At 44.0% G+C, this 13,735-nt stretch overlaps 1 protein-coding gene across 1 annotated transcript; it reads right to left on the minus strand.

The window, feature by feature from the left end:
- Positions 1-1,672: 1,672 nt before the first annotated feature.
- On the minus strand, positions 1,673-13,528 carry lin28aa (lin-28 homolog Aa; the record flags this gene model as incomplete). Its single annotated transcript, XM_084053362.1, has 4 exons — positions 1,673-1,895; positions 6,024-6,208; positions 12,794-12,969; positions 13,498-13,528. The coding sequence occupies 4 exons, from the start codon at positions 13,526-13,528 to the stop codon at positions 1,673-1,675; spliced, it is 615 nt and encodes a 204-aa protein (XP_083909488.1).
- Positions 13,529-13,735: the final 207 nt, after the last annotated feature.

The following is a 13,735-nucleotide window of genomic DNA, read 5'->3' on the forward strand; positions in this document are numbered from 1 at the left end:
TGAACCACTCAGTAACTCACTCAGTCCATGTCAAGTATCTTACTAGAGGTGACATACATGTCTATAGTATAGTATAGCATAGTATCACTTAAGTTTGGAATTCTATCAAATCCTAATGTTAAATACTTAGAAAGTGGCAGCATTTCACACAGCAGCAATAACTATGAGAACATAGTGCCATTACATTGGTTTAGCTCGTATATTCAGTTGATGGTGGCTCCTGAACCGGCAGTGACATACCCACGATGCATTGCACAAACTTCCAGAGTCAAACAGAGCTGACGTAACTTCAGGTACGTTGAAATGGTTGTGCTTAGGCATTAGGTTAACCACTTAAAACCCCAGCATCCGTATTCTGGGGAAAACTTCTAGCGGAAAATAGCAGATCTACAAGCTCACGGGTTGTGAGCAAGTAGATTGGCCATTTTCAGCGAAGATATTTACTTTAGAGCGAAACATAAAAGTCACTAGTATCCCTGAGGGACAGTGATCAACCAGGTATAGGGTTTAAGTGGTTATGTTTAGGTATGATTTGTCGATTGGATTTAAGGTCAGGGTAAGGATCTGGGACGGCGTTTAGCCAATAAAGATTGCGTGACTTCAAACTCCTGGATTCTGAGTTCGAACAAATCGGGTACTGGTACCTGTTCAGGAGCCACGACATTTTCAGCTTCCAGAAGGAAAAAAAGAAAAACGTTGCAATTTTTGTATCACTACTATCCACATGCCTACTTAAAACTACTGTAGTGCAAAAAAGGATTTGATTTAATCCCAATTCACATCACAATCTCCAAAGCTGCACTATGAGCAAAGTATTCGGTTTACTATCAGTGGTCGTCATAAAAGCCGAGTAGCAAACCAAACATGCACCAATGAGGTAGGCCGTGCATCATAAGAAAGCCAACAAAATGCTGGCCCGCAAATAATAAAATGACACAAATAACTTCAACCAAAAGTTGGCAAAGACTTCTGGTCTGACATTCATTTGGCCCCAGGAAATCTGGATGGTCACTTGCAACATTGGCAGATACCAATACATTGCCTATAGCTATTATACCCTCAACCCCCGCCCCACGTGCACTTCATGTTCCCACCCGTTTCCCATACGCGATATGCAAACGAACATTCATTACAGAGGTACTGTCATATCTCTGCCTTGTCGGATAGTGAGGTGTAACAATCAGGAAAGAGACAAAAAAAAAAAAAGAAAAAAAGAATGGTAAGGCAGCAAAAGTGTAGCGATATATTCAACACGGTTGACTCTTGAGAGATATATGTATGTATCAATAGAGTCCAAGACAGGCACAGTATTACACAAAAGAAAATACAGAAAAAAAAATAATCTGTCATATGGCATAATTTCTTACAATCTTAAACCCTCAATCAACAGCAGTGACTAAAACATTTAAAATACTTCCTGAGTGCAATAATACAGCAGTATTTTCTGTTCCTGAACGTTCCTGAGTGTTACACCAAAAAGAAAACAATAACTTCAGCAACATTCTTCATCAGCGTTAAGATTTTTTTTTCTTTTTTCAACCTGAGGTAGTTCCAAAAGCAGCTTCAGCAGGTGAAAGGGGAACTTGGTCTTTCCCCCCCGTCTCTCCAGTAAAGCAGATTGATTGCCATCTGTGTTCCTGGCACCTGGCTTACCGGTGGTACGTTTCCCTGTTTAATCAGAGGCGTCGGGAGGCGGGGCAGCGTGGCTCTGCTCCTCCTCTCCGTCCCCTTTCAAGGAGGAGGGTTTTCCCTGAGAACCTGGCGAGGACTGCTGTGCTTTGATTGGGCAGTTGGCGACCATGTGGTCAATGCTCTGGCAGAAATGGCACTTCTTGGGCTGAGGAGGCAACTTGCACTCTTTGGCATGGTGGTCTAGGCCCCCACAGTTGTAGCACCTACAGGATGAGAGAGCATTGTATTACAGCAAATGAAAGATAACAATAATCCGCTTTTAGTTCTGTTTGACTCTGTCTATTGTGTTTTTAGCTGCGCTAGCCGCTCTATACCTGACTTTGTCCGTGTGCGTACGTCAACGTTCTGATTGGTCAGGTGCGTACGTCAACAAAGTGATTGGTCAAGCTTCACGTGACACGTGACTATAAACACATTATAAACACATATCGATGACAAAATGTATCAAAGGCGCCGCTACCTTCACACAGGGTGTGATTTTTTTGTTTTGTTTTTAGTTTTCTTTGTTTGTGTCAAGTGTGAATTTGGCCAGTGTCTCGGGGGGGAGGTTGGGTGGGTTAATACCATTATTGCTGTAGTTTTCATTTGATATTGAATTTGATAATTGCCTTCCTGTTGTGATTACTGCTCTACTTGATGTAGATTGATGAAAACTGAATAAAAGCATTTGAATATACAAGACATGAAAGGATCAATCCTTTTTACTACATCTAATTGTGGTACAAATTAACATTTGCTGCTCCTCCAGTTAGCCACTAGATGGCAATATTCTACTTGGTCTGCATTGAAGCTCCAACTTTTAGTCATGGTTCTTGCAAGGGCATTCCAGGTCACACAAGCGAGAGTGTAGCACATTGATACATCAGAGTCTAAGGCTTTTTAGTTGTATCAAATCTATGCAGATGTTGTGAAATCTGATTACCAACTATGTATAGTTGCAATACAACTCTAATTTATTTTCAAACAGTGGTTAGCCTGGAGAACTCATAGATATGAAACATTATTGATCAGCAAGTGCAATGCGGAATTCAAGCTTGACACTCATGTTTTGGAGGGGCTTCAACATTGCAAGAGGCTTGGCGTGATCTTCACATCCTGTCCTATATCATCTTCAGCTTTCAGTTTAAGATCGCCCCATTTGTCTTTCCTGCCTCCCATTTCGCTCCATTGTACCACAGTAATGGATCCATTTCATCTGCATTGAACCAAAGTAGTGGACACGGCGAGAGGGTCAATGGCAGCCATCGGGGGTTCCATCAAACACCTCTGTTCAAACATGGACTATAGAAAGGCCACGCGTGCGGCGGCGAAAGACAGATGGGCAGTGGGCGTGGGGGGCGGTCAGTCAGTGCCACTGCGGAACCCCTTACACTATTGTAGCAGCAGATGAGGCATTGACAAGGCGGCTGCCGAGGACGGGTCAGTCTGTTGGTCTTTGTATACCAGTGGCCGTTTGGGGCTGGCGTCAAGGTCTATACCATCACAGCAGAAGCTCCCTGCATCTGCATCGATCAGGGAGCGAGCGCAGGAAAGGGGAAGTGCTCCTTTGTTCTAAAAAATCTGCAGTAATGACCTCTGAACCCTGACCCCACCCCCCCTTAGGTCCGCTAACCCCTCCAACCCTATCCCAGCCCCCAATCCTCTCTTGCATTTACTCATATATGGTTGCCATGACAACACTGACCTTTCACCCCCCCCCCCCCCCTCCTTTGCCTGGGCTCCTGCATCTGTTATCAATTAAACGGACAGGAGCTCTTTTCCCCTTCCCTGCATCATATATACACACACACTAAGGTGGTCTACGAAATGTAGAAACAGTGGCTCACTGGTGCCAGGAACACAAGACACACATTCTATGGCGGACTAAAACTGTATCTGTTCCTACCGCTTCCAAAAGGCCGTCTTGAACATATCTTTAACCATGAAAAAAATACAAACACCACCTAAAATCACGACAAAATTGCAACATTGAAAAAACAAACAACAACAACCTAAAAGACACTATTCTCCATTGCAAAGTGTAATATGCCAGAGGGGAGAGGTATTGAGCCTCAGAGGGCCTCCCAGGACTCTTTGAGGCGGTAATGATCTCTGCTCTCACACGACTACTCTCTGGCTCTAATCACAACTGACAGGGGGGCGAAGTTGATACACCTCTAACCCCGCGCTATATTGATAACCAAAGAATGGCCCAAAACCATGCCCCACACATCATGCCCCCAACCCCCACACACAGCTTGTATCTTTAAAAGAACAAAAAGAAACATGTCTCTAAATATGTGAAAAAAGAACGTGCCTCGCTTAACATTGACCACTGACTGCATATTTTTGGACATTTCTACCATGGGGTTTTCGAAAGGTTTCCTTGGACCCTACGTTCGTGAACGTGCTCTAACCTTTAAGAGACCCATAAAAAAAGTTCAGTTCAAGACAAAACATGAGATCACACATAATTGGAGCAACATTTTCTGCACCAGCATGGACATGTTGTGGGCCTTCTACTGTCACACGTGGTAGGCTTATGTGGTATTGTAGTAATGACAAGTGAAGGTTTTGGTTGCTTCATACTCAATACATAAGTAAGAGGTGCGGATGGTTTGGTACACTAACAACATGATAAATATTTGATTCTATCAGAGCTGTTGGAATAAACCAACACTTCTTTGACTCTAAGTCTGATTACATTTACAGAAAGAGGAGCCATTTTGATAGATAGGCGAACAATATTAACCACAAGAAAGAACCATAGCGTCCCTATTTCGGGCATGTCATAATAGGCGAACATTCGCCAAAAATAGCAGTCGCATTGCAACGCATTGTGAGCTAAGCTTGTAGATTAGCTACTTGAATCAAGAATATGGGGTTTAAGTGGTTAATGGTCATGTTATTTGAACATAGATGTGCATTTTGCTCTTGTTCACCACTGGACAAGGTTTGGAGCTACAAAGCGTGTTGGTGGGGAGAGCTTTTGGAGGAGAACAGAACCAGTGGGTGTGAATCCACCAGGGGCCTACAGATTTAAACAGTTATTGATCCAGGTCATACGTCAAACCTGCTGGTGTGACCCCAGCTAGAACCAGGGTTGGGGGGTTGGGGTTGAGGACCTAAAACACTGCTGCACATCTGATCCAACATGGGGCATTTGTGGATAAAAGACGCTATAGACTGACCTCTCAGTTATCCCTTATGGTCGAATGACGTTGAGCGTTTCAGTTCAGGGTATGTGGAGGTATCATAAAGTTAAACTTAAATTAAGTTAACCCTGTTAAGTTTTTTTGTTATTTTATCGTGCCTAGAATGAATTTTAAGACCAAACTTGTAATTGCAATGAAAATAAACATGATCTGTAGAAGAAAATGGCCACTCCAGTGTGCCATCTGTTTAGTCCTGGCATAACGGTTGACAGTTCTTGGGCCATTCAGCTACACCAGACCAACTCAATGTATCATACTAAGACATACTTTGTGTTTTCATATGGATTACTTTGAGAGTTTGTCGGTTTGATTCTTTGCGAAATACCATCTAGTTTTGATAAGGTGCATCCATGGACGTAGGAGTGAAAGTAGACATTAGAAAGAAGGCCACAAAGGCTATGTAAAAAATAAACTAATCCTTTCCTTCACAGTTTAAATTAAAAAAAATCGTAGGGCAAGTGACATTCTTTTGTTAAAATAAGTGTAAAATTGCTCTATATTCTGATGTTACTCATTGCTATAGAGTGTTTGTTCAGTAACAGGAGTCTCCCCGTCGCTCCAGCTCTTTGGTAAACAGAAAATACATTACACTAAATTGTTGACATATACCAGGTTCAGAGCGTTTCAAAAAGAGTGTAGGTCTCAGATACAATGGAAAGATTTATACATCAGGCTTCAGCGTGGTGCATGGTTTATCATCACAGACCATACACAACGTTCACAAGGTTTGTGCTACTGGTGATCAAGTTGATCATTGATCAAGGTGATCATTATATGTCATCTTTATTTTGATGGTGTTACCATCATGTTTACATGAGAAACATTGATGAGCGAAGCATCGCTATACTGTCATACGCAGGGCCGCTGCGATTCATTGATTTACGTTGATCATGTAAATGTGGTTTTTTTTTAACCTATAAATGCATCAATGTGATATAAAACAGGAGAGGCCTGACCTGCCCCCTCTGAATTGGAATTATTATGTCACACCCCTGTACTGTTACATTGTGGCACCATCTTTAGAATAGGATCTATTGTATTGCAAAACCTGTAGCACATTACATTGCGTGGCAGACACACTTATGAATGCATGCTTTCCCCTTGTTTAGACCACAGGTAAAGGGGTATCGCACTTACCGATCTCCTTTAGAGCGTCGTTTCTGGACGTTTTTGCCTTTGGGTCTCCTCTCGCTGCCTACACAGTGGGTGCCCTCTGGACCCGTGACCCTCTGTGACTCCAGGCCCTTTGACGACTTCTTGAAGGTGAACTCGACTGCCTCGCCTTCCTTCAGGCTACGAAAGCCCTCCATGTGCAGCTTACTCTGAACGGGACAAGAATTGGGAAGGATTCGTTCATGAATTGTTGTGTCAAACAGAGTGAAAATGAGAGACCAGTTAGGGATTAAATGAAAATCTAAAAGTCCTATCACAGGGGGTTCCTCGTGGCTCAGCCAGTTAAATGCACAGACCATGTGCTCCAAGTGAATGTGAGGACCCAGGTTCCTGTCCCGCCTTTCCTCTATCCTTCTGCCCTTGGCTTACCGTCTCTCGACACTGACCCATCTGAAATCTATCCATCAATGCACGAAATCTCTGCGCCTTGAGTGTATCTGTCCTTCGTGCATCTCGAGAAATGGCCGACCGATTAAGATCTCCATATGGGCATAAAGGTGGAGCAAAACTTGGCGACACAATAAAGGATTATGAAAAAGTAAACATAAGAGCTGATTATAGGCTACTATTAGGGGTGTGCCGAATTGCCGATACACTAATTTCACGATACCATACACGATATTGGGCTCACAATATCGATACGATATATGGCACTTATTTATTATGAAAATATAGGGGGGGGGGGGGAAAGCTTATGAAAATATATGTGTACGGTATATACGTGTGTGTTTATCTGTCCTTGGCGTATCTTGAGAACCATTCAACCGATCAACTTAAAACTCGGCTTGCGTATCGCTGAGGACCAGAGGGAGTGCGGTGCCCTGATGTGAAGACGGTCAGATCAGCAGTTCTCCATAAATATTGTCATCAATCTGACATGATAGTACTGATGTCATAGACTGACCTGTACTCCATTGGGGCATGGCTGACAGCCTGACACAGAATGGATACTGCACCAAGTACTCTGACAACAGGTACAACAGGTATTGCATATAAGCGGCTGTGTTCCCAACAGGCATTGGCCTAGTACAGTGGTTCTCAACCAGTGGTTCGGGGACCACCAGTGGTCCTTGAGGGGGTTCCAAATGGTCCCCAGCTAAATGATGGAGTTGGTAACCAAATGGACCCTTATAGATCTTTAACTCGAGTGTAAAATGAAACCACGCTCTCAAGAGTTAAATTATTGTTAAATATCTGCATTTACTTAATTAAATAATTGTTATTTTGGTCAACGTTTGCCTGTTATCTCTCCTATAGTACCACATCAATACAGCATGGAATTCTCCAAAATCGTATCCAACGACAACAAAATATTCTAAGTCTTGGGTCTGACAGTCTAAATGTCATCAAATGGTGGTCCGTGGCTCAAATGCAGAATAAATAATGGACCTTGATATGAAAAGGGTTGAACACCACTGGTCTAGTGAAGCAAAAAATGCCAATGTCCGTCTACCCATTGTTGTGTTCATGCATGCAACAGAACTATTTCAGGAGGTAGAGCGGCCATCTCGGAATTGCAAGGTTCCTGGTTCAATCCCCTTCTCCTCCTGGCTGCTTGTCAGTATCCTTGAGCAAAACACTGAACGCCTATCTGCTCCTGATAAGTAGGTTGATGTTTTGTATGGTCTCCTCCGCCATTGGTGTGTGAATGTGACATACATTGTAAAGCGCTTCACAGAAAGGGCCATGATGGCACTATATAAATGCAGTCCATACCATCATGTTACACCAAAAGCAATGTCCACTTGTGCTGGGGTGTGTGGAAAGACTAATCTAAAAATCCATTTGAGAAGCATCACAGAACGAAGACCAATGAGTTTGGAACCCTTTCACACACTTCACCAAGTTATTGTGTGTGATTGATGGAACGCCGTACGTCAAAAGCAATATCAGGCCCACATCATCTTACAGCATCAGAGATCGAATCAGCACCGAGCGCTGGGAGACTTTGACCCTCGAGAACCACCCCCCCAAAGTAACTGAATCTCAACACCAGTGATAACATCAGAGACCCGACAGCACTTATCAGGCATTTGCTATTTTACGGTCACCATTTAGTCTCGCCTCATAAATAAACAAACACTACAAAGCTGGCTGTCTCCCTGTCAGACAGATTGTCCTCGTTGGGCCTGCACAATGGTGCAGGTTGCCCAATACCGCCGCTGTGCTTCCTCCGTGTTTGAGAGTGGTAAACCTGACAAGGATATAACCTTCAACCCATCCCCCCTTCTGGAAGAGCAGCATTCCGCACTGCTACCACCCCCCTTCCCCACCCGACCCCACCCCCCTACCAGCCCTCTTCCCACCCACCTCACAAAGCTCCACTAACACACTGACCACCACCACTACTAAACTGCAGGATGCAAGGAATAGCAGCGCTATGGCTTGGGGGGCAGGGTGAGAGGGGATGGGGGCTAGAAAAGGATGGGGGGTTGGGGGTCTGCTGGACATTCCTCGGATTGTTGTTTAGAAGAGAGGCATGTAAGATAGCAGGCGCACTCTCGATCCAAATGATTGACGTCTCGCTTTGATGAGAGCGGTAAATAATAATTGGCCCCAACTATTTCAGTTTCAACGATTGGCAGCCATTTCATTTCACAGCTTTTTGGATACATGGCTACAACACAGTGGGAAGTTAACCAACTGTGGAACAACACACACACTAGCATTGTCTCTGAATGCTTTGGCGGAAAAGTGTGGTGGTGACACATCGCACAACAAACATGTATTTTCAACTGGAAAGAGTGCAAATGCAAACATTTTCCTGAAGCATAAATTAGGCTTGACTGGTATTCAAGAAGCTTCCTCCATTGCGTTCACCTGAGATGACCTGGGAAATGTTTCTTGCAAGACGGTAGTGGTCTTTACACAAAAGGAACCACTTCAGAGAGAGCAGTGAGTGGAAGGAAGGTATGGTGTGCATTAGGGCATTAAAGCCAGAGACAGAGCGACTCTGTAACACATGAAACCCCTCCCTCCCCTAAAGGCCCCTTGTTTGTAAGGTGAGGTTCAACTGCCACAAACGCAGCAAACGGTTGATAGGCAAATTATCAATGAAACTTGTTTTTTTTCATATGCACACCCTTATTTATCTTTTGTGTATGGCTGGAAGTGAGTTCATATGGTTCCACAGTGCATTTTTCATTAAGCACTAGCAGACGAAATAAGAGCATTAAAGTTCATGTCAGGAAAAAGGATTTCCTTCCGAGGAAAGTCAACGGTTTATGATATTTGACCAACTTGACTTGCAACAGCTGAATACGCATCAGTTACAACTCTTTCTACTTACGAGAAATTCCTGGACTCAAATGCATTATATTACCATACCAACCCTCTCAGTGGCATTCAGATCGGCTACCTATCTAGTTAAGGCACATTCCCCTTCAGATACATCGGTCAATAGTGACTCGTTGATCAATCTCAGCCATTCATATTAACAGTTCTTGGCCTTTGTGTGCCACTAGGAAAGCAACACCAACGTCTGTGGCAAGAAAATGAAAGTGCCATGGCCTGCTAAGCCTCTGACGTTCATTAACAAAACGAGAAGGATCAGCATCTGCTGCAAAGTCACAAGAGAAGGGAACGCGATTGGTCATCCATAACATTGCCCAGCAGCATGGCCCTGCTCAGTACTCCATTGTGCCATTTTAGCCCCAGTGACCGTTAACCCGCTTCCTCTCACATGTGTGACCCCCCCTCCCCCAATAAGAGCTGCGTCTCCTCCCATTAGTCCACCATCACGCAGCAAAGAGACATTTACACACAGGTAGAGGGGTCAAGATGTATAACATTAAACCTGGAGAACCCGGTGGTGAGGCATTAAAGAAGCAACACCGGGGGTCTACTGTGCGCTTTCCCACAATAGGTCTGCAAGCCGAGAAAGACATCACAGGGCAGCAGGAGACAATAGGAGGATTGCTGCGGGGACAAAGAGGGGCTCGGTCACGGCCGAGGGGAGTGCTCCAGTGGGATGCATGGCTCTATTGTCCACCTGCACAAAGGCCAGTGGACCCCGGAGTTAATGTTCCCTGGCACGCGGCCACTCATTTTTTCCCTCTCCTCCTACGGCCAGGGCCTTGCTGTTGCCATAACACCCATACATCTGTCATTGACACACGCGCTACCATCTTTTCTGATGGCAGCAGGCGTGGTGACAGATAGGGGAGGAAATCATTGGACACGCTCCACTTTTAGGGAATGCCGAGCATGGTCACAGTTGGAAGGAATGACAACCACATTAACCCTGGTATCCCTATTTGGGGCAAATGTTCAAATATCTTTCGGTGTTTTCTTATATAGCGAAAATAGCTGATCTACAAGCTCACAATAAAATCGCACCGCTACACATTGTGAGCTCGTAGATCGGCTATTTTAGCTTAAGTGGTTAAACAAAATATTTGTCAGCACAGCAGTGTTCAGTTCTCTGGTCTAGCTGTGAGGTCTGGAATCTATATTGGGGGTTATGGGGGTGTGTATTGTGTAATCTGAACTTCCTATTGAGTATCTGGTGAGAGAGAGAAACCAAATTGCCACCATACACTCAAAATCAGATTTTTTTTTTTACATAGCAAGCTTTTGTTCATAGACCTTCTTCAGGCATGAAGTATGTGGCAGCCTAAAATAAGACATAAAAGCAAAGGTGGTTTTCACTGTCTGGCACTGAGAAAGGTTGGCCAAAGGTTGCTGCATTGCTAATGTTCACTCTTGCTGCATTTGCTTGTTTGTGTTTACGTATAAAGACTTAAAATGCCCATAATTTTGTGGAACAGCTCCCATCAATAGTTTGCTGCTTGTACAAACACACTTGGATTCTTGGATTCATAAGACATCTCTTGAAGTAGCCCCAGTGGCTCATGGTAAGAGCCAGAGGCAGAGCACACCCCAAAAAGAAGTCTACAGTCCTTCCTACAGCTGGCCCAGGTTCAAATCTGACCCGGATCTCATGCTCTTTGCTGCATGTCATCCTCCTATTTCTCTTGCCTTTCCTGTCTTTTGGTTCACTGTCCTTAGCAATAAAAAAAATGATCTGAACAAATAAAATAAATAAGAAAACAAGGATAAGTGAAGTAGGATTCCATTGACTTACTATCCACGATACCCGGTCACCTTGACCCTAGTTCTGCAATATAGGTCACCACAATTGTCTTCCGGTTTCTCAAATACTTTCCAATCACAACCACTGAGCAGAAAAAATATATACAGTATGCATCACCAAACACTAGCTTTAACAGAGAGGAATAAGATGAAACGGACAAACAAATCAAAGTGACTCGGTCACTGCAGTCTGACTTCCAGTTCCAACCTGGGTCATGCAGAGTCCATGCAAGTTGGAGAAAGATACAACACCTTTACAACTTGGAAGCACCAACATCAGGGAAAAGAGAGTGAGTGAGTGAGTGTGTGTGTGAAGATTCACTTTAGGCCAAAATTACAACAACAAAAATCCCCCCAACAAAATCGACACTTCAAAAATAGAACAGATACAAGCACATGTGTTGCGAGCTTGTACAGTGGCTATTTTCACAATTTGTTGTAAGACGACGAGTATATATGGCTTGAAGTGGTTTAAGATACACCCCAAATCTCCCTCCCTTCTTCCAACTCTTTACACATGCAGTGCCAGGCAGACACTAGCAGACAGCAAAGAGCCTTTAATCACTTTATGACAGGAACCTGAGGTGAATGAATGGGGATTCCTCTCATTCACAGACTAAAGCCTTTATCTTATCATGCAGCCATAGAAGGGACTCACTCACATGGGAACTATGGAGAAGTGTCTCCCCTCCCCCATTAGCAAAAAAAGGTGAATGGAGGCTTTGGATAAACCTGCAAGAACTGAGTAGTTTTCCACAGGCCAGGGCCACTGGTCAAGCAAGAGTGAGAAGAATGACTGAAACTGAATAAAGATAGGGAATGTGGGCTACCGTTCAACTATAAGATGGGAAGGGGGAAGCACATGAGGTCAAACACAATGTACCCCATCTTTCGCAGAACCCAACCTCTAGAGAAGAATCTAGATTAGAATCTATGGGTTGTTTCATGCGTTAATTAATTCTGGTGATTAGTAGTTTCGTTCCCTACCTATGTTGAATGCACTTATTGTAAGTCGCTTTGGATAAAAGCGTCTGCTAAATAACTGTAATGTAATGTAATGTTAAACATGCAGGCCCTATTCATTGCATTTCATCATACTGTCATATATAACTCCATAAAAGACTATGAGGAGATTCTGTGTAGGGCTACAGTAGGAAATGTGTTTGCTGCCTGCTGCCTGTTATTATGATGGGGAATCAAAATGCCCCTCTTATGACATGTAGTAGGCTAAATTTGCCTACATCAGTGGTTCTTAAAGTGGGGGTCCAGGGACTCTCAGTGTTCTATTATTAGGGGGGGGGCTCTAAACTGACCCTTATAAGTCTGTAACTCTGACACAGTATACAAGTGGAACCAAATGGACCCGTCAGGATCCATTTGGTTCAATTTGTATGTATACTGAGTTAAGGGGGGTCCTTGAAATCTTTAAAGTTTGAGAACCACTGGCCTACATCATATCCATACAAAAACCATGAGGGACCTAGAAAAACACGTGTTGCCCCTGAGAAGAGTAACACCCACCCAGCACTACTCTGGGCTGATCTGATCATCGTTTCCCATGTTGATAGTAGTTGAATAACGTTATAATTAGGATCTTCCGACAGACAAGACAGATTGCCCCCCCCCCAACCCCCCCATACCTGATGGACAAAGACATCAACCGGTTCATCCAGGGGGGCTCCTTCTCGGTTGGTCATGGAGAGGAATCCGAACCCCATGCGCACGTTGAACCACTTGCACACGCCTTGCCCGTGGAACGACTGAGAAGAGTCCTCCTCGGCGCTCGGTCCCTCATCCTCCTCCGTCTTACACACTCCTGTAAATCATTTCACACACGTTATAAGAGATCATCACATTCTGAATGAAACGGCAGGCCTGTTGATTTGGGCGCGATCCGAATCCGATCCGACCTTGTGCTCAACGTTTGGACTTTCGGTGAAGAAACTTTAAAGTTTTCTTCGATCCATATAAGCAACACGGACATACTAGCCTACCATACAAACGCATGGGTGGTTTTTAGCTATAGGCTGGCAACGAATGTATAGTAGTATAGGCGATATTTTATTAAAGGCCCAATTAATCTGATGAACGGATACAATGATCAGTATCTAAATGTGTTATTTGTAGCTCCAACGAGTTAAAATAATAATAATAATAACCTCAAGCACCTGTAGTTTATTTATCCACGTGAATTAACGTCATGTTCGTTTGTAAACAATGCTTGAACGCGCTACACATTCTACCCTGATAATAATAATGCGTTCTGCTCAGGATGATCAATTTAGAAACTTAAAAAAAAAAGACGCTACGGTTAAGGAATACATTAAGTTGTTTGCTACTCAACCTGGAAATTCCTGGTTCGAAACGGAGCCCATGTCTTCGGTTCTGCCTTGAGTCACAATGAGCCCCCACGCTACAGTATCCTACACCCTCACGCCAAGTAATCCGCACAGATCCACACTTTCATGCAAAATGTTCTGAAAAGGCAGAAGCTACCCTGCAAGAGGGAAAGCGGGAGAGCGAGATAAACAAAAGGGGGCTGGGAACCTACCCACCCCCCTCCCCCCCAAACAATGAGGGTG

The sequence above is a fragment of the Gymnoscopelus microlampas genome, assembly GCF_963454915.1.
Source record: "Gymnoscopelus microlampas genome assembly, chromosome: 3".
In the NCBI taxonomy this organism is placed as follows: domain Eukaryota; kingdom Metazoa; phylum Chordata; class Actinopteri; order Myctophiformes; family Myctophidae; genus Gymnoscopelus; species Gymnoscopelus microlampas.